At 34.8% G+C, this 23,904-nt stretch overlaps 4 protein-coding genes and 1 long non-coding RNA gene across 8 annotated transcripts in view; 3 read left to right on the top strand and 2 right to left on the bottom strand.

Annotated features, from left to right (window-relative positions):
- The first annotated feature begins 879 nt into the window (after positions 1 to 879).
- On the top strand, positions 880 to 2,260 carry LOC141397861 (uncharacterized). The gene is made up of 2 exons (XR_012411540.1): positions 880 to 1,321; positions 1,386 to 2,260. It is a non-coding gene; the product is annotated as an uncharacterized lncRNA (long non-coding RNA).
- A 2,349-nt stretch (positions 2,261 to 4,609) lies between these two features.
- On the top strand, positions 4,610 to 7,397 carry LOC141397375 (pre-rRNA 2'-O-ribose RNA methyltransferase FTSJ3). The gene is made up of 2 exons (XM_073973525.1): positions 4,610 to 4,825; positions 4,893 to 7,397. Exons 1-2 carry the CDS (start codon positions 4,759 to 4,761, stop codon positions 7,283 to 7,285), a joined length of 2,460 nt encoding a protein of 819 aa, XP_073829626.1. The 5' UTR covers positions 4,610 to 4,758; the 3' UTR covers positions 7,286 to 7,397.
- A 356-nt stretch (positions 7,398 to 7,753) lies between these two features.
- Positions 7,754 to 11,072, bottom strand: Slc25A46a (Solute carrier family 25 member 46a). Of its 2 annotated transcripts, XM_073979235.1 has the most exons (9): positions 10,934 to 11,072; positions 10,724 to 10,876; positions 10,501 to 10,655; positions 10,320 to 10,373; positions 10,021 to 10,144; positions 9,796 to 9,954; positions 9,681 to 9,737; positions 9,401 to 9,616; positions 7,754 to 8,694 (listed from the first exon to the last, which is right to left on the bottom strand). In XM_073979235.1, exons 1-9 carry the CDS (start codon positions 10,963 to 10,965, stop codon positions 8,142 to 8,144), a joined length of 1,503 nt encoding a protein of 500 aa, XP_073835336.1. In that variant the 5' UTR covers positions 10,966 to 11,072; the 3' UTR covers positions 7,754 to 8,141. The 2 variants fall into 2 exon arrangements, with proteins under 2 accessions (XP_073835336.1, XP_073835337.1); XM_073979236.1 differs by lacking the exon at positions 10,320 to 10,373.
- A 188-nt stretch (positions 11,073 to 11,260) lies between these two features.
- mRpL3 (mitochondrial ribosomal protein L3) lies at positions 11,261 to 12,772 on the top strand. Its single transcript, XM_073979239.1, has 4 exons — positions 11,261 to 11,398; positions 11,494 to 11,590; positions 11,655 to 12,202; positions 12,256 to 12,772. The coding sequence occupies exons 1-4, from the start codon at positions 11,361 to 11,363 to the stop codon at positions 12,677 to 12,679; spliced, it is 1,107 nt and encodes a 368-aa protein (XP_073835340.1). The 5' UTR covers positions 11,261 to 11,360; the 3' UTR covers positions 12,680 to 12,772.
- Positions 12,695 to 23,904, bottom strand: part of LOC141399889 (beta-lactamase-like protein 2 homolog) — a 32,012-nt gene continuing 20,802 nt past the window's right edge. The window contains exons 2-5 of one of the 3 annotated variants that reach the window (XM_073979242.1): positions 13,814 to 13,995; positions 13,594 to 13,760; positions 13,234 to 13,458; positions 12,695 to 13,181 (exon numbers count right to left, since the gene is read on the bottom strand). In XM_073979242.1, coding sequence (XP_073835343.1) covers positions 12,793 to 13,181; positions 13,234 to 13,458; positions 13,594 to 13,760; positions 13,814 to 13,932 — 900 coding nt within the window. In that variant the 5' untranslated portion in view covers positions 13,933 to 13,995 and the 3' untranslated portion in view covers positions 12,695 to 12,792. Of the gene's footprint in view, positions 13,182 to 13,233; positions 13,459 to 13,593; positions 13,761 to 13,813; positions 14,017 to 23,904 lie in introns of those variants that run through there. The other 2 variants (XM_073979241.1, XM_073979240.1) reach the window with 2 other exon arrangements.

A 23,904-nucleotide genomic window follows, 5' to 3' on the forward strand; every position in this document is an offset into this window, starting at 1 on the left:
CGTCGAGAAAAAAACAACAACAACAGGGCGACGACCATGGTTCAATTATTAGAAGGTTGGGCAGGTTCATGAATTTATAAAAAAACAACTCTGATGCCAGTTTGCTTATAACTTCAAATGGATAATGACAAATTCAACAGGTTTTGTTTATTTAAAATATTGTCAAATATTTAAATTGAAATATTTTATATATGTATGTATGTATGTCCACGTTTTGGTACAGCCCCATATAACGCAAATTTTCGCTTTTAGGGATTTTAAATGTATTAGCCCAATTTGCCCTTGTAATTAGGATTTTGTTTTTGCGGGGGTTAAAAACATTTCTACCAAAAATTTTTTATAAAGTCCACGTTGTGGTATAGCACCCATATAACGGTACCTGCAGATTTTAGTTCAGAAAACTTGACGGTGGAGGATATAAAACGTTCGGCCCGGCCCAATGGACACTGAGCTCACCGTGGTGCTTCCTTTAACACCCATTACAGGTAGTGAGCTAACTCGTTTACCCATGAGAACGTTAAAAGTCCCTCCAAATCATCGTACTATGAAGAAACTGAAAATAACCCATATATGGTTGCAGACTCCCCCAAACGTTTTATGTATCATAAACTGCGAATCTGCACCTGTAATGTTCCGAATATTTATAGAAGTGCAATTTACGCACTGGCAGCTGCACTTGAAAAATACATGTCAGATACAGGAAATAAGATGGATTTGGAAAGGTGTAACAACAACACCTAAAGGTGACACACCGTATTCCAGCTTCCCAGTGATTGAAAGACTTGCTACAGTTCGTACAGAAGCTAAGTTTTTGTTGCGTGTGGCTCCAAAAAATTGTTTTTTTTTATTTCTTACCTACTAACAGCGTCCCAACGACAAGATGTTCAAAGCTACCGGCAAAAGAAAAAATGAACCGGGTAGGTTGAGCGGTCAGTTTAGTTGGGTTAAGAGTAGTGTTGCCATATAAGGGTGCAGTTAGTGGGAGCGTATCACGTAATGTAAGCCACGGTGCGTTAGCAATAATAGGGTGGAAGGGACGAGAAAGGAAAATAAGTAAATGTCAATAAATTTTGCGAAAAATGAGGGAAAATTTTGAATGATGGCTGCCGTATATAAGGGGTAACGGAGGGAAAACTCGCCATTTAAGTTTTTGGTGTTAAATAACTCTATTCTAGTTGCTACCAAACAAGTCTATTAAATCAAGAGGAGCTAAACATTATAATAAACATCATCATCATAAACATTAAATAGTTGAAGAAAAATTTCCTTTGTATTTTTATTAAATTGTTTTTTATTCATGTTGGTGTGTATACAAAAAGATGTAAGTTGTTTTGTTGTATATGTTAAGGTTTGTTTGGTGTTACAATGCTTTCTTTTTATCAAAGCTAACGCCAAACATACGAACGACAACTTCAACGAGAATTCTGACCCCTCCAAAGTGGTTGTGTGGAGGAGGTCAGGAATATGTTTATGAACGAATCCCAAAATTTGAGTGACGATTTGGTGGACGAGAGATTTCTCCGTATCGGACGGCCGTTCATACGCCTTTAAGGACCCAAACTGACAAAAGGCATCATTATCTGAAAGAATAACAACAAAATAAATGGCATAAGTATTGGCTCCTCCAGGTAACTAATGTGAAAATTTATGCTTACCGAATCTAAGTAGCAATTCGAGCCCACTTGGCGTATTATCTGATTTCCATTTGATTATTGGATAGCGAATGCGCGCGTTTTATCATGAGCACTGCCTGAAAATAAATGAAAGAAAGATAGATTAAATACTTCTGTCCTGATGATAAGTTAATTTTTAAATGAAACACCATAACTTAAATTAAAAAAAAAAAAAAAAAATGAATTAACTAATGTTTAAAATAATTAGGCTTAAATTAAGTGTGATTGTCCGTAGTGTGTAGAGTTATGTTTAAGATTAAATTTTTTGTTAGGGTTTCTAACGCCCATTAATTTATGTGAGCGTAGGGTTACAGCGTAATACAGTAGGAGTAATTGTGATTCTTCTTGCGTATGGACATATGGTAACGTCCATGATACCCTTAACAGAGCTCTATTAGGGAGGTAATAGTCTTTAAAGTGGCCAGATTGGCAAGGCAAACCTACTTGTATTAATTGGTAGCCTGAGCGATTTGCTCACAATGGAAGCTTCAGGTGTTAGAAATTCAAAATATCGACTTTGTTAAATATCTAATTGTTTGCAAATATAATAAATTCATTCAATGTTTGATTTTTGTCATTATAATGAATAGTTGAGTGTTTCTTTGTGAGGGAGTTACTTAGAGTGTAAGTTACTATTCGGTAAGTGTGTGCGGCTTTTGGGGCCCTTTAAAATTTCATGTTATTAGGACGAAAGGGTCAAGGTAGGGTGGGCTAAGTGTGGGAACGAATACACCAAGTTCCCTTGTCATAGTCGCATAGTGTGTATGTGTCGTTTTATTTTGTTTAGGTATATGTTCTCCCCCTCTCTTATTGTTTGACCCCTAGGGCCGATGGTGGCAGGGTTAAGAACCCCCTGAACGTTGTTGCCCCGACTGAGCGAGTTGGAACCCCACCATGGCACCGCATTAGGCGGTTCATAACATTTTTCAGCATCAGTTTTATTTGTGCTCATGCACCCACAGGGACAATGACGAAAAGACCAAATACACATTTTAGGAGCTCGTAGAACGTAGACTTCGCAGCTGAAAATCTGGCAGTTCCAGATTTAAGCACCTCGACATTCGTCGTTCTGTGGAGCAAACATGGACTCGGATCACCATCTTGTTGCAGCAAAGGTACGAAATACGCATTAAGTACGAACAGACACAAAGTTGGACATCGGCATGATGCAATCACAACAAATAGCCACGGCATTTCCACTCATCTGGCCAAATTGCTTAACGAAAGTGTCCCTCGACAATGTTGAAGTCATTTCTGTTTTCAAATATGTATGTATGTCTTCTAATTTTATTTATGTGTGTATATCAAATTTGATTTTAAATAAATTTATTTTTTCGTTTGTCAACTTTGTCAAAAAGGTTTTGACACAATAGGAGGACCACAAGAAAAAATTGTAATCAGATGTTTGCTGTGTCCTACCTTGTAATGATTGTACCATGGCGACGACGGTACCAAAGTCCAGCGTTTATCTGTTTGCCGGCATATATTTCAAATGAATTTGAATTTTTCGGCATCATGCCCAACAGTGTAAAAACGGCCAAAACGACACAAAACTTTACCCAAACGTTGTATGTGTTTCCAGCTTTACTTCGTGGCTAATGCTTGGTTTACATATACGAAATCCACTCGATTTCAACTGTCAATTAAATTGCTCAAACGTCGAATGAAATCACATCTGAAATCCATTGGATTTCATTTGACGTGTAACCAATGGAGTTGACAGTTGAAATCGAGTGGATTTCGTAAATGTAAACCAGCATAATACAAATACACAATTTATGGCCGACCGTTTTCTTATCTTTAAATATAGACCCTAATCGCACAATGGCCTCATGCATTGCTGAATACCAGGACACCAGGGGGCCATTTACACAGAAAAATAGTTTTCTACAAAACTCAACAGTGGGTTTGTTAAATCCGATTATATATAAACGTACCATAAGATCTCAAACAACTTACTAGAATTGTTTTTGCTTTTTTTCTCTGGTTCGGTTCTGGTCCTTAGGTAGTAAACCGTTCAAAATTCATGAAAACAGTCAACTGCATTAATTTACCAAAATTCCCCGAGCGTTTTTTCATTCTCTTCTAAAGGGCCAAATACGTTGAGCGTTGCGTTACAACAACCACATGAAAACTTCAAGAACAAACTTGGCATCACTTACACATTTTCCATGTGGTTGTTGTTTTCAACGCGCATCACGTCACACAACGATCGGTATGTATTTGGCCCATAAGAACAAAGACAACAAAGCAACTGGCGTTTAACGCATTAACATGTTTTATAAAAATGCATGATTTAAGTTGTCAATTTCATACAATATCTATCAAATAAATTCCGTAAAATCCCAAAACAAATGTTTTAGTGCAAGTGTAAATACGTTTTACGGAAGTCATCCTAGAGCTGGCAAAAAAATCGATGGAACTATCGATAATATCGATTTTTGAAATCAATACCGATAGATAGTTTTGTCTATCGATATTATCGGATTAAAAAATCCTAACCTAAAATCTATTGAAATTAATAGAAATTATGCGGCTTTTTGGTTTTATAGATGTGAGCAAGTATGTCCGTAGTCACACGTACAAATTTTTCGGAAAAGTAAATTGAATTTTGTGTATTTTTATTAAATAAAAGCAATTGTTTTTTCCTCTTTATATTTCTGTGAAGAACTTTTGCAAAATGTCAACAAAAGTATAAACATTTCCGCCATTCTTATTTCCAAATTAATGGTGATGGCAAATTAACGATAATATCGATTGCTATCGAATTCTTGAAATGAAATATCGAAAATATCCAATGTTGGGAATATCGATAGTTTGCCAGCTCTAAGTCAACATTTACTTCATTTCATCTGACATATTTTACCCTGTGAACCGTTCTTTAAAATACAGACTACAATTAAACAGAATAAAGTGGCAACTCCGTTGTTTTTTCTAATTGTTGTGACGTCTGAGTTTGACAACAACGTATATTTCGGAAAAAACACGTGCAACATTCGTTCGTTCTTTTGGGATTTAAGTTAAAATTCTACATAAAAAGAAGGGAAAAACATTCGTGGAACATTTCTTAATATAAACAAACACCATGGGTAAAAAGACCAAAGTTGGAAAAGCCCGTAAAGATAAGTTTTATCAGTTGGCCAAAGAAACAGGTAAGTTCCTCGCAGAGTTACATCGGCGCAAGCAATTTTAAATAATTCCCACCTCCTTTATTTACAGGTTATCGTTCACGTGCTGCCTTCAAATTGATACAACTAAATCGTAAATTCGGCTTCCTCCAGCAATCTCAAGTATGTATCGATTTGTGTGCTGCTCCTGGTGGTTGGATGCAGGTTGCCAAACACAACATGCCTGTATCGAGTATTGTTATTGGTGTAGATTTGTTTCCCATACGTGCCATACCCGGCTGCATCAGTTTAGTTGAAGATATTACCACAGAAAAATGTCGTCAATCTTTAACAAAGGAGTTGCAGTCATGGAAGGCCGATGTGGTGTTGCACGATGGTGCGCCCAACGTGGGTCGTAATTGGTTACACGATGCCTATCAACAAATCTGTTTGACATTAATGTCTTTGAAATTGGCCACAGAGTTTTTGCGTGGTGGCGGTTGGTTTGTTACCAAAGTTTTCAGATCGAAAGATTACAATGCCCTGCTTTGGGTCCTTAAGCAGTTATTCAAAAAGGTACACGCCACCAAACCCAGTGCTTCGCGTAAGGAGTCCGCTGAAATTTTCGTTGTATGCCAAGGTTACTTGGCCCCCGATCGCATTGATCCAAAACTTTTGGATCCCAAATATGTTTTCGAGGAACTTGATTTGGAGGGAGGCAAAAAGGTCAGCCTATTGCATCCTGAAAAACAAAAACGCATCAAAGCTGAAGGTTATACAGAAAGTGATATTGCTTTGAGAAATGATTTGCCAGCCACAGAATTTATGAAGAGTGAAAATGGTTTGGCTGCCTTACAGGGTATTGGCTCCATTACCATAGATGATAAGCGGATAGCAGAACATCCAAAGACCACTGCGGAAATTTTAGAATGTTGTAAGGACATTAAGGTGTTGGGGCGCAAAGACATTAAAGGTCTTTTGGCCTGGTGGAAGGCCATTAAAGAGGAGCTCTTTAAGGAAGGAGAAACAGAAGTTATCGAGGAAGAAGAGGAAGCTCCCATTACAAAACCTCTAACGCAAGAAGAAATTGAAGATATGGAAGATGAGGAGTTGCAAAAACAAATCCATGAATTGGCCGAAGAAGAGGAGAAGGATTTGAAACGTAAAAAGAAAAAGACCCTGAAGGCAAAGGCCAAGCTCCAAGAGAAAATGAATTTGAAAATGGTTATCAAAGGTGATGATGGTCCCAAGGAAGAGGCCGATCAGGAGATTTTTGATTTGAAAGAGGTGAAAACCCAAGAAGAGCTTGATCAAATGTTGGATGTGGTACCAGATTTTGAGGTAGAAGGTGAAGTGGGGGATATGCCCAAGTTGCCAAAGTATAAAAAATACGACAAAGATGACAAACGTTTGGATGATGATGGTAACTATGAAAATGACTCTGAACCCGAAGTTTCTGAAGATGAAGAAAGTGATGAAGATATGGAAAAGGAGGGATTGGGTCTTAGTGATGAAGAAACCCATGAAGAATCTAATAAGGCGGTGAATAAAAAGAAAAAGAAGAAAGCCGAACATCCTCTCATCAAATCAAGTGATTTCCGTGACAAGGATACCAAACGCCAACAAAGAGTACAGTTGTGGTATGAAAAAGAAAATCTACAAAATCTTAATGACGATGATGATGATGAAGATTTCGACTTGGATCGCCTGGCTACAGAATATAAAAATAAGGGTGTTACGGTCCTAGGAGAATCACAAGAAACTGGTGACTCCAATTTGTTGTTGGGTAAAAAAGCCAAACGCAGGGCACGACATGCCGAAGCAAAAGAAGAATCTTCCTCCTCAGAATCATCAAGTGATTCCGAGGAAGAAGTTGATACCGAGGATGAAGAAAAAGTCGCTGGCGATATGTCCAAAGAGCCCAAGGCCAAGAAAATACGTCTCAGTGAAGAAGAATTGGCCTTGGGAGCCATGATGATCAAGGGCAAGAAAACGAGAAGAGATTTAATTGATGGTGCCTGGAATCGTTATGCATTCAACGATGATAATCTACCCTCTTGGTTTGTACAAGATGAACAAGTCCATATGACCAAACCCACGCCGGTGCCTAAAGAATTGCAAGAAGAATATCAACGTAAGGTGCAAGAACTCAATGTACGGCCCATCAAAAAGGTTATGGAGGCCAAGGCCCGTAAACGTAGACGTGCCGTTAAACGTTTGGCTAAGGCCAAGAAAATGGCTGAGAAAATTATGGACAGTCCGGATGCTACAAATCAAGAAAAGGTTAGACAACTTAAGAAAATCTACAAAAAGGCCCAAGAAAAGAAGAAGGAGGTTACCTATGTTGTGGCCAAGAAACATCAAACCGGTCGTCGGGCTAAACGTCCAGCTGGTGTTAAGGGTCGTTATAAGGTTGTAGATCCCCGCGAGAAGAAGGATAAGCGTGCTTTGAAGGCCAAGGATAAGAGACAAAAGGGTAAAGGTAAAGGAAAGGGCCGAAAGTAGATAGTAATGTTTGTTTCTTTAGGTTTTACTAATAAAAATTTCTTAGATAAGTATACAAATGAAAACATGTAAAATATATTTTTATAAATAATAAATATTATTTAGAGGAAAATGCAGCCAATCTTTTCATTGCGGTAAGAAATTGTGGGGAAAGGAGAAATATTTCTACAAAAGGAGGACATATTTCTTATATGTGGTCTTCGGACTTTGAAATTACCAACAATAATTAAAATAAATAAATATTTTGCATCGAATTCTGCTTGGGTGACCAAGAAAAAGAAGTCTGTGGACCTACAAAATATATTTATTAAAAAGTGACAGGGTTGTATTTAAGAAATAACATAATTTTTAGGGTTTAGTCTATTTTTAAACATATTCGAACTGGCCCAAAATCTTCCACAATTCAACTTATTTGGAGGTGGAGTCAAAGTTTAATGTTTTTTATGATCCATTAAAAATCCAAACTTATAATTGTTTATTACATTTTGTTGTTTATTTTCAGAAAATAAATAAGTTTTGTTTTTCGTTTGTTAGCATTTTGTTAATAACAATTTGGCAAAAAATATACATTAAAAAAGAAAAGGGGGTCATGTCGAGTTCTCGGGCATATAATAATCATCGTGTGGTAACGGAAGTATCACAGTACAACTCAAGAATTTTTTTCGTATTCCTTGTTTAAAAGAAATGTAGGGGGAAATTATAGAAAAAACAATACAGAAATTAATCGCTTCACAGTTAAAACGACATACATTTTCCAACACTTAGGAGAATTGTCCTATATTTCATAACATACTAAATTGAGTGAGGAAATTTCTATATAGGCATAATAGCCATTAATATACAATTTCAACTTCTATTAATCCACCGAACGATTACCTACACTATCTATATCATCACTTCCGGAACTCAAACTACGTGATATCGTTGTTGAATTAGAATTCAAACCACGATCTAAATTATAATATTGTACAACTTTTTGTGGAGGACGACTTGATATAACTTCCGTTATTTGATTAACAATCCATTTGGTGAGTTTTATAACAGCAATATGGGCTGCAAATTGTAAAATGATGGCACCGAAACCCTTATATAGTCCCGAGAAACCTTCTGCTGCCACTGTTGTACGATAGCAATCTAAAGCTCCCTGATAATTGGTTAATATGGGTACCACAGCATAGCCATTATCTAAATTATCAATAATAGTGCGGGTACCCTGTAACTGGATACGATGTAGTATTGTTTCCAATGGGAAAAATATCACCTCTGTTGTTAACATTGATATAAGATTCGAATAGATTTCAACATTTTGTGTTTCGAGAGAGTCATCTTTAAATTTGGCGCCCCTTCGCTCCTGGGCTTGTTGTATGCGTCGACGCATAATGCGTGATGAAATGCCTTTAATGACCAGACTGAAAAAGAGAACAAAATATAAGATATTGAATGAATACTTCTAGTTGTTCTATTGTTGAAAGTTTCTGAACTACGTCAAAAACTCCCACAATAAGAGTTATTTTGGATATTATGTTAATGGAGAAAATGTTTCTCATTAAATTTTACTATAGGTCACTGAACAAAAGAAGTGTATATATCCACTCTCTTAAAAAAAAAAAAAAAAAAAAAAAACAGAAAGTAATAGAAACAAACAAAAAATTTAATTTATAAAGTTGATATGGGTTAACTTAAAATCTCCCAATTTTAAATTTGTTGAGGCTAATTACTGCTTTATGTGGAAATATCCAATAACGATTCTTTTTAGAGAGTTGATGTTAATGGAAGAATTATTCTACATAAAATTTCAACATTCGTCTATGAACAAATGAAGGCATAGCAATAAATTTTCAACTTTAATTTTTGTTGAGGTTGAGTCTGTACTTGTTTCTACTTAGTGTGAAAATGTCTAACAAAGCTTCATTTTGAAGAGCTGAAGTCAATGGAAGACTTATTCTACATAAAATTTCGCTCTGGGTTTATGAACAAACGAAGTTTGTAGGTGCAATACGTTATGTCCAATAATGCCTCATATTCATCCCTAACGTCTTATCAGTCTCCCTAAAATCTAAACTTTTGTATGACTTATATTTTGGAGCCCCCCTCAACGGCATTTTCAATTCTTACCCAAAAAGGTATTTTGTTATTCCCACACCGACAGTGGGGCCGATTAAACACCACACTGGTAGCATACGTCCTTTCTGTGGTGATTTCCAGTACAACAAACGCAAACTACCCTCACGGAATACATCAAAAAGACCAGGTTTCTCACTTGCAATATCACTTTGGACACTTTCCACCAATGATGCTGCATAGAAGGGCATTACAACAGCAATGCTAATGCTATAAAAAGGAAAATTTGCATTACTTTTCCAATAAAATTTAAAAACCTTACAAATTATCTTACCATTTGAGTATAACATGTTGGCCAAAACGTTTTAATGATGTTCGGCTATCTACTTCTCTGTAAATTGAAGAAATTATCAACATGTTCCACTATTGCTTAATTCAAGAAATCTTACTTTGGCCATGATGTAACTTTTGATATAACATCATCTACTGCCATGGACATACCACGCACCAGTAGACAACTACCCAAACCTTTCCATAAAGTTGTTACACCCTGACGTCTATGTAAATGTATTATGGAAGGCATTAAAGCAAAGGGATGTAAATGATATCTGTAAGTGAAATATGTACAATAGATTATGGTACATTTTACATCAATTTCAAAAATATTTATTTACCTTTGTGAGGCATTGTATACTTGACATTGGCGCCTTAGCACTATAAAAGGATGTGAAAGCAGGTTTTCGGTAACCAAACTAACCCATTGAACACCAATTCCCAAATATTTGCGTATTGATATTTCTAAAGAATAAAGATATTTTAATGCTATTATCAAAGCTATTAAGTATTAGCATTTTTAAAAAATTAGCTTGAGAGTTAAAATAAAAAAACCAAAAAATTAATTAAACCCTTTTTGTGAGTTATAAATAGAGGCATGCATCATAGCTTACAAATACTATAATTGATAGCTACATACTTTTCGTATCATCAAAACTTAACAAGTTCGTTACAGTGTACTGCTCTGGGTATTCTAAAAACAAGGGGGACGTATGGTGGGTATGGTGGTTTGCGGTATATAACAATGGATAACACAAAAACAACGCATAAACAAAAAAGGAACAACTAGAAAATGAAATCAATTTGTTTTCTATGCTTACCATCTTCTTGGCTGTCATAGAAATTTTCCAAAGCCCGGTGTTTTTCAATTGGTAAAGACAAATCTCTTTCAGAATTGACATTTTTCAGACCCGATTCCGGGCCGGAATTAAGACTGGCCATATATATTTGATATTGATCCTCTCTTAATTGAAATCTGAGGAAAATGAAGAAAATTCACTAACTGGTGTCTTAGAATAGCATCAGTATTTTTGGGATACTTACTGCATTTCTGGCTGTCTTTGATATTGCATATTGCCGCTTTGAGGAAGAAAATCCCCAGCAACATACGAACCAAAAACATTTCGAGGCCGCTCTGGCCTTTGTTGGTCAGTCACATCATCACCGGGTTCCATGGGTTTTTGATTGGTAGCATACCTTTAAAAAGTGTCGTTTAGTCTATTGTTTCCCTTTAAATTGTTGTTGCGGAATTACATTAAGGTTGAATAATTGTTCAGGCCAGCCATCGAGAAAGGAAATTTGCAAAATATATTTACGTAAATTTATCCAGTTTATTATTGTCTACTGCAACACCAAGCCGGCCGTTTCGTTAATAAGGATAAATTTGGCTTCGGCAGATTATTTCTTTTGTAATAAACACAATTTTATTTTGTTAAAACTTTACTTGTTTAATATTCCCAAAATAAAGGAAGAAAAAAATGTCATTAGAAACGACCTTGCCACATTTTACTGTGTAACATAAACAAACGGTGTTGCCATAACCAAAAATATAACGAAACAGCTGTCTTGCTGTCACTGAATGAAAACAAACGAGTGCCGTGAAGAGCCTCAATCTACGCAAAGTTGAAAAATAGAAAAGTATTGCATTTTGTTTATTTTATTATATTAATAATACAATAAAATGATTAGAACTTTAATATTAGATCTAAGTAGATTAAGGTAAGTTTCATTATTAAAAAGAAAAACTAAAAATGAATGGAATATTGACATATTGACTTCTAACCTCAAAATTCGTTTTGCTTTTGTATCGAAAGGCTGTCTCCAGTGGCTGTTACACAAGTACGTGAAAAGGGTCAATTGAGTAGACCACATCTGAGGAATCCAACATGGTTCCTACGCAAGGAGCGCAAGGTATTTATCTCAATTTCAGATAACTATATCTCGACAAATTTCTATCTTGTCTTCCCCAAAATAGATGCGTGATAATCTTGTCACTGCGGAAAACAAATCGTTTGTGCAAGAAATAGTACAAGATAAATATGGTCCGCCGGCTTTGATTAGAGGTGTACCCACATATGATCAAACAAAACGGGAAGAATTGGTTAAAACTGAAAAAATCGAAACTGAACCATGGACATCTGCCTCAAGACGCACCGGTGTAATTGCTCGTAAAATTGGTCAATATCCTCTGTGGTTGAAAAATGGTGAAAAGATTCGCACCACTCTATTGCAAATTGTTGACAACCATGTTATTAAATACATACCGCCGGAATTGTATAAACCCACACAGGTGCCCAGCGTGGCAAAGTTAAACAGCTATGGCTGTCTACTGGTGGGAGCTGAAAGTTGTGATCCCTCCACGTTAACTAAGGAATATTGTGGTCTATTCAAAGATTCGGGACTATTGCCCAAAAAACATTTAGTACGTTTTTTGGTTACACCAAATGCTGCCATACCCGTGGGCACCCCATTGAATGTCACACATTTTAGGGTGGGTGATTATGTTGATGTCAGAGGAAAAACGTAAGTATTAAGAACACAATAATTGGAGAACTTTCAATAAAATAATCTTTCAGTGTCGATCATGGCTTCCAAGGTGTTGTAAAACGTCATGGCTTTAAGGGTATGCCTGCCTCCCACGGTGTAACCAAAACTCATAGACGTCCCGGTAACATTGGTGGTGGTGGTGAAAAGGGCCGTGTTTGGCCTGGCACCAAACTACCCGGTCACATGGGTAACAGATGGCGCATTGCCAAGGGTCTTCGTATATGGCGCATCAACACAAAATACAATGTTATGTGGGTTAGTGGCAGTGCCATACCCGGTTCCACGAATGGTCTAGTATATATTTATGATACAATATTGCCGCTGCGTAAACACACCACAGCCCCACCTTTCCCCACAATGTTTGATCAGACTTTAGAAGGCCCCGACGATATTTGGTTTGATGCCGTACACAATTTCAAAGATGAAACTATTACCTTTAAGCCAGAAGAGTAAAAACAAAGCTGCAAATATGCTTTAGTCTACTTTAATCACAATTTTTTGTTAAACAAGAAATAAAATGTTACAACTTATTATTTAGGAAACTAACTACCCTCACAATTAAGTATTTACAAGCTGCTAGACTTTTGGTAGATATAAAAATGATCGTCAGCATCTTCGGGATTTGGCACCATTTGTAACTTTCCTTCTTTTTGCAATTTTGTTAAGTGGTGGCTAACATTATAGGCTGCAGCAGGCCATAGTTGTTCCGGCGTTTCCTTATAGACAATTTTTACCACATCCATAGCTTGCATTTTTTCATCCTTACGTTCAGCAAAACAATTGAAAATCTGTTGCTCACGTTGATTGCGATGATTGATATAGTATTGGATTTTCTCCAAGGGATCTTCAATTATATTACCATGGCCAGGGTATATGACAGAGGGTTTAATGTTTAGTATCTTCTCCAGACTCTTCATGTAATCATAAAGATCCTCAAAGACTGCAGTGCCTTCACCTAAGGTTTAAATGAATTAGTAAAATTTCAGTTTTAATTCTCTCGAACTTACCCAATATACAATCACCACTAAACAATGTGCCATCTTCGGTGGTCAATACCACGTGATCTGTGGTATGGCCAGGAGTGTGATGAATTTTTACTTTACCTCCCTCCACTTCGAAAACTTGTTGATCCAGCAACTTTTCAACTTTAATATCACTTGGTATTTCAGGACATACATCCTCAGCATCCGTCCGTGGGAATTTAAATACCTGGCAATCTTTATGAAGATTTACTTTAAAGGTATAAACAATTACAGAAGAAATAAAAGCACATAAGTATTTGTGGTAAGATTAAAATGTACCCTTTGACACCAATAACAAAACACAAATGAAAGTAATGATCATAAAAATCGCCAAGAAACTAATACCTTTATCAGCGCATGTTTTCAAAACATCTTTAACGCCGCCAACATGGTCATGATGCCAATGTGTTAGCAATATTGTTCCAATTGTGGCCTTTTCCTCCTTCAGTACCCCACTAAGGTGCTTAATATATTCAGGAATATCTGGATCACCAGTATCTATTAAAATACGCCTGTAAAAAAGATAAGGTTTATTGGATTCATTTGTAGTTTCTTGCAAACTTACCTCTTTCCCGTACCAATAAGATATGTATTAGTTCCCTGCAATGTCATATGTCCAGGATTACATCCCAGAATCCTTATAATGGATGAGGATAGTCTTGTAACTGGTGGAATTAAAGCCATTCTTTCTCCAGAAATGTACTTTGGAATGTTTTCCGTTATCAAATTATGAAGTGGGTAGGGGATCTGTAGGTCCAAAGCACACGAAATAAGCCAGCTGATGGTAATAGTACGTTTACATTTACTAAATAAACACGATTTCAACTCTCAATTAAACGTCAAAGTCGACTTTCAAGTATGAAAATCGCTGAAAAATACAACCCTGCAGCCATGGCATAAAACTTCAAATGGCATGGTATAATAATAAAGGTAGGTGTATCTGCAAGTTAGCCCGTTTTACAATAACATATGGAATTTAGAACTTCAATGTTTATGGGTCATTATTATATGTGTTCTTTTACTATCAGATGGACTTGAAAACGCAAAATAAAACAATTTGGAGGCATTAAAAATATATCTTTTACATTGAAAGTTAATGCGAATAAGCTCCTCCTTGAAATTCAATCATCACTTTTAACTTTAAGTTAACCGGATCGCTATAAATCTGTTCGGTAAATCCAAACTAATTCAAAAGAAGACATATAATAATGGGGAATGTGTTAAAAGCATGAAATTATAAGGTGGCGTAAAACGACCAGGTGGTTTCAATCTGCCAATTTTTTTGTTATTGTGTTAAATTTGTATGAAAACGTAAACAAACATTTTGACATACTGAAGAATTTTCGGCCAAAATAGAGTTGTTGTTGTACTACTTACGTGACCTGATAAATAGATCTTGGTTAAAAGCACCAAACAAATAGAGTAAAAATTACCTTTGCCAGGCTCCAGAATATCATTGCTAGAAAAGTGTTCCAAAAATAGCAATAGTCGTACCCAAACTTATGACAGTGAAAAAAATGCCATTCTCTTATTTTCAACTTGACAAGTTTGGCTGATCTAACATCGTGATTGCTGGCATCCGAACTTCCCTATAACGAATTTTTCTCTATAACGAAGAAAAATTGAAAACACAGCCAGATAGAGCAGAAGAACGAACGCGCAAACACTGTTACAACAACCCTGCATTTAACGGAATAGGCCATAATAAGAAAAAAATGTAATCAGCTATTAGCTGTGGCCTACCCGTAAATATTCTACCATGACTCCACAATAGCTTTGTTCCAGAACTAAAAAATTTTTACAATTTTTACCACTTTTACACATTTTACCCCCGCAGAAAATTCCCGTACACAAAAAAGTTGTAAAATGTTCACTTCTCTTTAAACAAAAATGGCGCTGAATGACGCTCCCTTTAAAAACTTTTTACTCGAAGAATTTGAGCGTGTAAAAAATATGGTCTGTTCCTTTACTTCTGAAAATGGTAAAACCGGCAAAAGTAGTAAAAGTTGAAAACTGCTCCCATATGAATTGTATTGTGTCTGAAGTAAAGGAACGCTTTTCGTGTAAAAAGTTGTAAAACTTGAAGATTCTTGAACGTAAAGGAACAGGGCTATAGTAAAGTGGTTGCCGGCGTCTGATTGGCTTATACGCTGATTTTGGCATTTGTTCTAGTTTTTTGACGTATTTTTCATTTTTTCGTTCCCGAACTATTTCCAAAAACTTTTATGTGAGAATAATTTTTTTACAGTTCTCTCTTTTACGAGTTTTACTATTAAGTACGGGAACAAAGCTAATAGGTCTGTACGATAACCCAAAAGTTTGTGCAAATTTGCACAAACTTTTACAAAATGCTGTTCGATAACAAACTTGCAAAGTAAAAGAGAGAGAATTTGGAGACAATTGTGAAAGAATATTGGAGAGTTTTGTTTACAAGTTTTTGCAATGAAAATTTTTCTTGTAAGAATTTGCAAGTTTGATCAGCTGATTTAAATTCGATTGCTTTATGGCGGACTTCTTGGCAAAAACATGAACAAACGTTTGGTTAGAGGTAGTTTACACTATCTATCAATGTCTTATGACACGAAATAAAAACATTCCATATTTACCCACGGAGGCAATGTGGAGACGTAGTTTTTTATATTTTTGCTGGTGTGGACGCACAGAGTAAATGGCGTAAGGAAAATCTCCAATATTACACATATTAGCGAATATATAACGATGGAAAATTTCATGTCATATGACATTTACATATAGTGTAAACTACCCCTTATTAAAATAAATAGACCCAGCAAAATTTATTTGAAGTTGTTCCTTGTGAAGTAGTGATTGAATAGCTTTTTTTGAAGCAGTCCACGCAGAGTCATGAAAAAGGCAGTCCGTTCTTCACATTTTGACAATGTCCGATTTGAATCCATTTCATAAATTTTTCACATTTTAGAAATTTCAAAATTTTGCTAAAAAAAACTTAAAAAGACAATGAACTTAATTTGTTTCTTGTTAATTATAATAACAGCAATATGTTTGCATCCATAAAAAGTAATTTGTATACAAAAAAAATAATAAAAGTGATGTCGAACTACATCTTTGTTTGTAGCCAAAGAAGTAGTTGAATCATATGTTGTTGTGATTTTTTCACTACAAAGAACTAATGCAAAATGTGTGCTTAAGAAGTAAATTAGACAGTATCCTCACTGCACCATGCCCTTGTAAAAATCATGACTTCTTTCACGTAAAAAGATGTAGTCCGGAATCACTTGCACTCATGATTTAACTACTTCTTTGGCTACAAACATTTTGCTGGGGAAATAAAAAAGGGAAAAAGTATTAAATAAATTTTGAAAAACGATAATGTAAGTGAAATAAATTATTTTATAGTTTGTGGTGACTATTTTTTTATTTTATTATTTATTTTATTTAATCTTTTCCGCCAACTTCTTCTTGTTTATCAAATCAGCTGACTTCTTGCAAGTATTTGCAAATTGCTGTTCGATAACAATCTGCAAATTTTTTGCTACGAGAGAGTAAAATTGGTGGAGGGAGATTACTGAGAACTTGCTGAGTGTTTGCAAGTACTTTTAACTTGCGAAGTTATCGTACACACCTAATATCATGAAAACTGCTCCCATATGAATTGTATTGTGTCTGAAGTAAAGGAACGCTTTTCGAGTAAAAAGTTGTAAAACTTGAAGATTCTTGAACGTAAAGGAACAGGGCTATAGTAAAGTGGTTGCCGGCGTCTGATTGGCTTATACGCTGATTTTGGCATTTGTTCTAGTTTTTTGACGTATTTTTCATTTTTTCGTTCCCGAACTATTTCAAAAAACTTTTATGTGAGAATATTTTTTTTACAGTTCTTTCTTTTACGAGTTTTACTATTAAGTACGGGAACAAAGCTAATAGGTCTGTACGATAACCCAAATGTTTGTGCAAATTTGCACAAACTTTTACAAAATGCTGTTCGATAACAAACTTGCAAAGTAAAAGAGAGAGAATTTGGAGACAATTGTGAAAGAATATTGGAGAGTTTTGTTTACAAGTTTTTGCAAGGAAAATTTTTCTTGTAAGAATTTGCAAGTTTGATCAGCTGATTTAAATTCGATTGCTTTATGGCGGACTTCTTGGCAAAAACATAAACAAACGTTTGGTTATTAAAATAAATAGAAATAAAAAAGGGAAAAAGTATTAAATAAATTTTGAAAAACGATAATGTAAGTGCATGGTAAAATAATTAAAGGTAGTCGCATCTCAAAAATGTATGTAAATGCAACTCTGTATATCTGTACTTTACCGTGTCAAATACAAATCAAAACAAAGATTATATGACATTTAATAACAAAAACAAAATATTGTTTATTTGTTTTTGAAATACCGACAATAAAAATTGTTAATCCAAACATTTAAAAAAAGAGAACAAAATATATTTGTGCACCATTTGGAGAAAGCTTGATTTAATTTTGGAATATCCTTTACGATGTTTACCATGCCTGTGTATGTATGTTGATGTCTGTTTCGAATATGAAATCATTAAAAACCGTGTTTCTCGTTCATAGGACCAATTTGCAGAACATTTGGAATAATCCAGAACAGGAGAAAAAGATCCAGTTTTGCGGTTTAAACCGGAATTTATAACTGGTCAGAACATGTACACAAGGTTTTGCAATGTTTGTTATGACTTGCAGCTGGTCACAAGATTCCATTTATTTTCATGATAGCTCCGCCGTTTTATATTGACCAATAATTTAAAAATATATGAAGATTAAATGAAAAATCTAAATCAATAGTTTTTTTAATGTTTTATTGAAACAAAACAAAGTTGAGTTTCTATAAAGATAAACCTTTAGACAATAATCTAACCCATGGTACAATGAATCTACCCATGGTAGAACAAATACAAGGTAAAGTTAATACTACAACAAATACAACTCGAACAACAACCACAAAGGAATTTGTTTTTGTTTGTAAACCTTAGTGTCAACGTAAATGTAAACAAAACAAGGAAATGTCTATAAATTATTGGAATTTAAAAAACTAATATTTTTCACATTTGATTGAATATTTTGGAAAACATGAATGAAAACTCGTTAGATTTTCAATTTGAATGTTTCCATATCATTCCACTAAATGCATAATTTCTCGCAGAAAGTAGAATACTTGCAAAAATGTTTCGGGTCGCTGGTAATTCATTGAAAAAAGAGAAGATGTTTCAATCATTTGCTTTTGAAAACAAAAAAGCACATGTTTATTAGGGCTTTATTCTTTTCAAGTTTAACAAAATACCACACATATTAACAAATATTGTACCGCATCTATAAGCGATGTTTTAGTGTGCGGCATGTCGTTCGGACCTGGAGGAGGTTACATGTCAATGATATGAAGCCGTCTTTATGGGAAATAGTTTTTTTTTCTGATGAATAAATTTGTTCTTCAAAAATATATATCCCTAATTTACATCGAACATAGAAATAAATACATAAAATGTCGAATGGAATTTGACACTAACACTACAACCCAGTTCAGTCAGCTGGGTATTGCTGCTACCTTTTCTTGTTCTACCATGGAATCTACCATGAATCTAACCAAGAACTTTGCATGTATCTTATGTGCAGAATGCATATATAATGTTGAAAAGATTCATATCCATCAAATCTTTTTTCTAGCTACTGCGGCTACTGTGAGATTCTAGTGAATACAATATTGTTTGTCCATATCAGCTCAAAGACAATAATGTTGCGAGGTTCATATTTCTTCCGAATAGAGGCTTGATGAGCAACAGCAACGATTCGTAATATGAATTTGTAAATCCAAATAATAGGCACAAAGCGAGGACCGAGCACGAACGTTCTTCAAATTGGCGTTATCCAAAAAGCTGATTTTCAAATCAAATTTTCATTTCAGTTTAAATAACTGATGTATTTACATTTGTATATATGTATGTGTGTATGTGTACTACAAATATTTGTCAGAATACGTTTGACAATGAACGTACTTCAAATTCAAAATATGAAAAAAATTTGTATCAGCTGTTAGCACGGGGTTACCTTTTATCATTCTACCATGATGTAAGTGAAATAAATTATTTTATAGTTTGTGGTGACTATTTTTTTATTTTATTATTTATTTTATTTAATCTTTTCCGCCAACTTCTTCTTGTTTATCAAATCAGCTGACTTCTTGCAAGTATTTGCAAATTGCTGTTCGATAACAATCTGCAAATTTTTTGCTACGAGAGAGTAAAATTGGTGGAGAGAGATTACTGAGAACTTGCTGAGTGCTTGCAAGTACTTTTAACTTGCGAAGTTATCGTACACACCCATGGTACAAATACACAGGTAGCCGCATCGACAATTGTTGGCAACATAAGATGTCAAAATTTGACATCAATTCAATGCAATTGACACATTATGTTACCATCAGCTGGCATGATAATGCTACCTGTATTATTGTACCATGTACACACCTAATATCATGGCATAATTACCAAGGTTGTGGTATCGTAAAATATGTTATGTCAAATTTTTCTTTATGTTGTTGGGGAAATTACAACAAAAATAATTTTTTATAAAGGGATTTGACTTTTCATATTAGAACATCTGTAGTGGGATTAGGCATGGTAGAACAAGAAAAGGTAGCAGCAATACCCAGCTGACTGAACTGGGTTGTAGTGTTAGTGTCAAATTTCATATGACATTTTATACATTTATTTCTATTTCGATGTACATTAGGGACATATATTTTTGAAAAAAAAAATATATCATTCGGAAAAAACCATTTCCCAGAAAGACTTCTTCATATCAATGATATGTAACCTCCTCCAAGTTCGAACGATAAGCCGTGCAGTAAATCACCGCTTGTAGAGGCGATACAACGTTTGTTAATATGTGAGGTATTTTGTTAAAATTTAAAAAAATAAAGCCCTAATAAACATGTGCTTCTTTGATTTCTAAAACAAAACATTGTAACAGCTTCTCCATTTCCTATGAATTTCCAGCGACCCCAAACTTTTCTGCAAGAATTCAACTTTCTATGCATTTAGTGGAATGATGTGGAACCATAAAAATTGAAAATGTAACGAATTTTCATTCATGTTTTCCAAAATATTCAACCAAATGTGAAAAATTATTAGTTTTTTAAATTCCAATAATTTATAGACATTTCCATGTTTTGTTTACAAATACAACTGGCAGTAACGTTACAAACAAAAACAAATTCCTTTGTGGTTGTTGTTCGAGTTGTATTTGTTGTAGTATTAACTTTACCTTGTATTTGTTCTACCATGGGGATCATGGTAGAACAAATACAAGGTAAAGTTAATACTACAACAAATACAACTCGAACAACAACCACAAAGGAATTTGTTTTTGTTTGTAAACCTTAGTGTCAACGTAAATGTAAACAAAACAAGGAAATGTCTATAAATTATTGGAATTTAAAAAACTAATAATTTTTCACATTTGATTGAATATTTTGGAAAACATGAATGAAAACTCGTTAGATTTTCAATTTGAATGTTTCCATATCATTCCACTAAATGCATAATTTCTCGCAGAAAGTAGAATACTTGCAAAAATGTTTCGGGTCGCTGGTAATTCATTGAAAAAAGAGAAGCTGTTTCAATCATTTGCTTTTGAAAACAAAAAAGCACATGTTTATTAGGGCTTTATTCTTTTCAAGTTTAACAAAATACCACACATATTAACAAATATTGTACCGCCTCTATAAGCGGTGTTTTAGTGTGCGGCATGTCGTTCGGACCTGGAGGAGGTTACATGTCAATGATATGAAGCCGTCTTTATGGGAAATAGTATTTTTTCTGATGAATAAATTTGTTCTTCAAAAATATATATCCCTAATATACATCGAACATAGAAATAAATACATAAAATGTCGAATGGAATTTGACGCTAACACTACAACCCAGTTCAGTCAGCTGGGTATTGCTGCTACCTTTTCTTGTTCTACCATGCATGGGGATTAGGTGTGTACGATAACTTCGCAAGTGAAAAGTACATACTTGCAAGCAAGTACTCTCTCGAAGCAAAAATTTTGCAGATTGTTATCGAACAGCAATTTGCAAAAACTTGCAAGAAGTCAACTGATTTGATAAACAAGAAGTTGGAGGAAAAGATTAAATTTAACGGCTTATCTTTCCTTTACCGACTCACCTCAGAAAATTATGAAAAAAATTACCACAGATAGTGCTTTTTATCCCGGTTCCAAACATGTATTCCTTTTGTTGCGGAAATGTATACTTCCCGAGTATTACCTTGTATTTGTTCTACCATGATCCCCATGGTAGAACAAATACAAGGTAAAGTTAATACTACAACAAATACAACTCGAACAACAACCACAAAGGAATTTGTTTTTGTTTGTAAACCTTAGTGTCAACGTAAATGTAAACAAAACAAGGAAATGTCTATAAATTATTGGAATTTAAAAAACTAATAATTTTTCACATTTGATTGAATATTTTGGAAAACATGAATGAAAACTCGTTAGATTTTCAATTTGAATGTTTCCATATCATTCCACTAAATGCATAATTTCTCGCAGAAAGTAGAATACTTGCAAAAATGTTTCGGGTCGCTGGTAATTCATTGAAAAAAGAGAAGCTGTTTCAATCATTTGCTTTTGAAAACAAAAAAGCACATGTTTATTAGGGCTTTATTCTTTTCAAGTTTAACAAAATACCACACATATTAACAAATATTGTACCGCCTCTATAAGCGGTGTTTTAGTGTGCGGCATGTCGTTCGGACCTGGAGGAGGTTACATGTCAATGATATGAAGCCGTCTTTATGGGAAATAGTATTTTTTCTGATGAATAAATTTGTTCTTCAAAAATATATATCCCTAATATACATCGAACATAGAAATAAATACATAAAATGTCGAATGGAATTTGACGCTAACACTACAACCCAGTTCAGTCAGCTGGGTATTGCTGCTACCTTTTCTTGTTCTACCATGCATGGGGATTAGGTGTGTACGATAACTTCGCAAGTGAAAAGTACATACTTGCAAGCAAGTACTCTCTCGAAGCAAAAATTTTGCAGATTGTTATCGAACAGCAATTTGCAAAAACTTGCAAGAAGTCAACTGATTTGATAAACAAGAAGTTGGAGGAAAAGATTAAATTTAACGGCTTATCTTTCCTTTACCGACTCACCTCAGAAAATTATGAAAAAAATTACCACAGATAGTGCTTTTTATCCCGGTTCCAAACATGTATTCCTTTTGTTGCGGAAATGTATACTTCCCGAGATATAGGCCTCTAAAGTTCCACAAAGGGCCTTGTTTAAAATGTTGGCAAACCCCCGCAGAAAATTATTAAAAAATTACCACAAATAGTGATGTTTATACTGATTTCAACGATGTATTATTTTGTTGAATGATATGTATACTTCCCGAAATATAGACCTCCAAAAATATCTAATTTAAAAGAAAATTTTGTTCCCATTCTGTTTTAGAGTTATTTGTTTTTAGTAGATCGGAGAGGAATAAACAAATTCATATACCGCTTTTGACCCCTTTGTTGGAAAAATCCTTTTTGGTACGGGTTGCGCGTGTGTTCAATGGTTTACCGCAAGATCTTAAGACATTCAGTGGCTCCTTAATTTGTTATAAAAGGAAGTTATTTGAATATTTCAATCGGAGTGATTTTGAAGATTAATAATTTTTCGACTAGTACAAATTTTTGTTATGATTGTTTATGTTCCTTATTTTTAATATTGCTTATGGGTACTTTACACGGTATGTTTTTTACATATGAGTTGTCACTTCTCCCATACAAAATGTATGTGCAAAGTGACAGCTCATATGTAAAAAACATTTCGTGTAAAGTACCCATTAGCTGATTTACTAAACAGATCTTCATATTTTCTTTAATTACATCCTGTTAATGAATTTTAAGACTATTAAATTTAATGTATTGTTAGTTTTAAGCTTTTGGAGTAGTGTATGTTTTGTAGCTTTTGGAACCGCTCTTGGCCCTATGGGCTAGGTTCCCATTTATGAAAATAAATTGAAATTGAAATTTGCACCTGTCTATAGGAGAAGTCTTAAATCCCGGCCGAAGGCCGGCTATTTAGAGGAGAATAGGTTAGGGCCCATCATAATTTTCTGCGTCGGGTCGGTAAAGGAAAGGAGTTCCAATTTAACAATTGAAGGTGTCTACCATTTTTTTATTTTGCATTTAAAATCCTTCTTCGATCCATAAAATCTTGTACACACTTAACAGCTATATTATTTGATTTTGTGTCAACAGATGCGAAAATAATCTTCTCTCCTTCTCAGGCCTTTCCTACATCTTGTTCTGAGTGCGAGAATGCGGATTAGATTGTGACAATAGTTTGTGAGATAGGGCAACACGAAAATACAATTATATTGTAGCTTGTGCCTTCAAATATAGTGGCTCTCCTTCCACGTTCTTATTTGATAGTGGTCGATTGACCTATGCAGGCAAACCCGTTGACTTGACTTGCGCCAATGATCCGGAACTGAGCTCCACCCGGCTATCGTGTTAAGGCCTCGGTACATAAGAAGCCTGGGTTTCTGGCTGAAAGCATTTCTGCCTCTTATGTGACGAGGCCCTTAGTGTTGCTACAACTATAATTCCCTTTCCAATGCACAAATATAAAACATACTGGAACGAAG

Source organism: Musca autumnalis, unplaced genomic scaffold (genome assembly GCF_047663935.1).
Source record: "Musca autumnalis isolate F117 unplaced genomic scaffold, ASM4766393v1 scaffold_3, whole genome shotgun sequence".
In the NCBI taxonomy this organism is placed as follows: Eukaryota; Metazoa; Arthropoda; class Insecta; order Diptera; family Muscidae; genus Musca; species Musca autumnalis.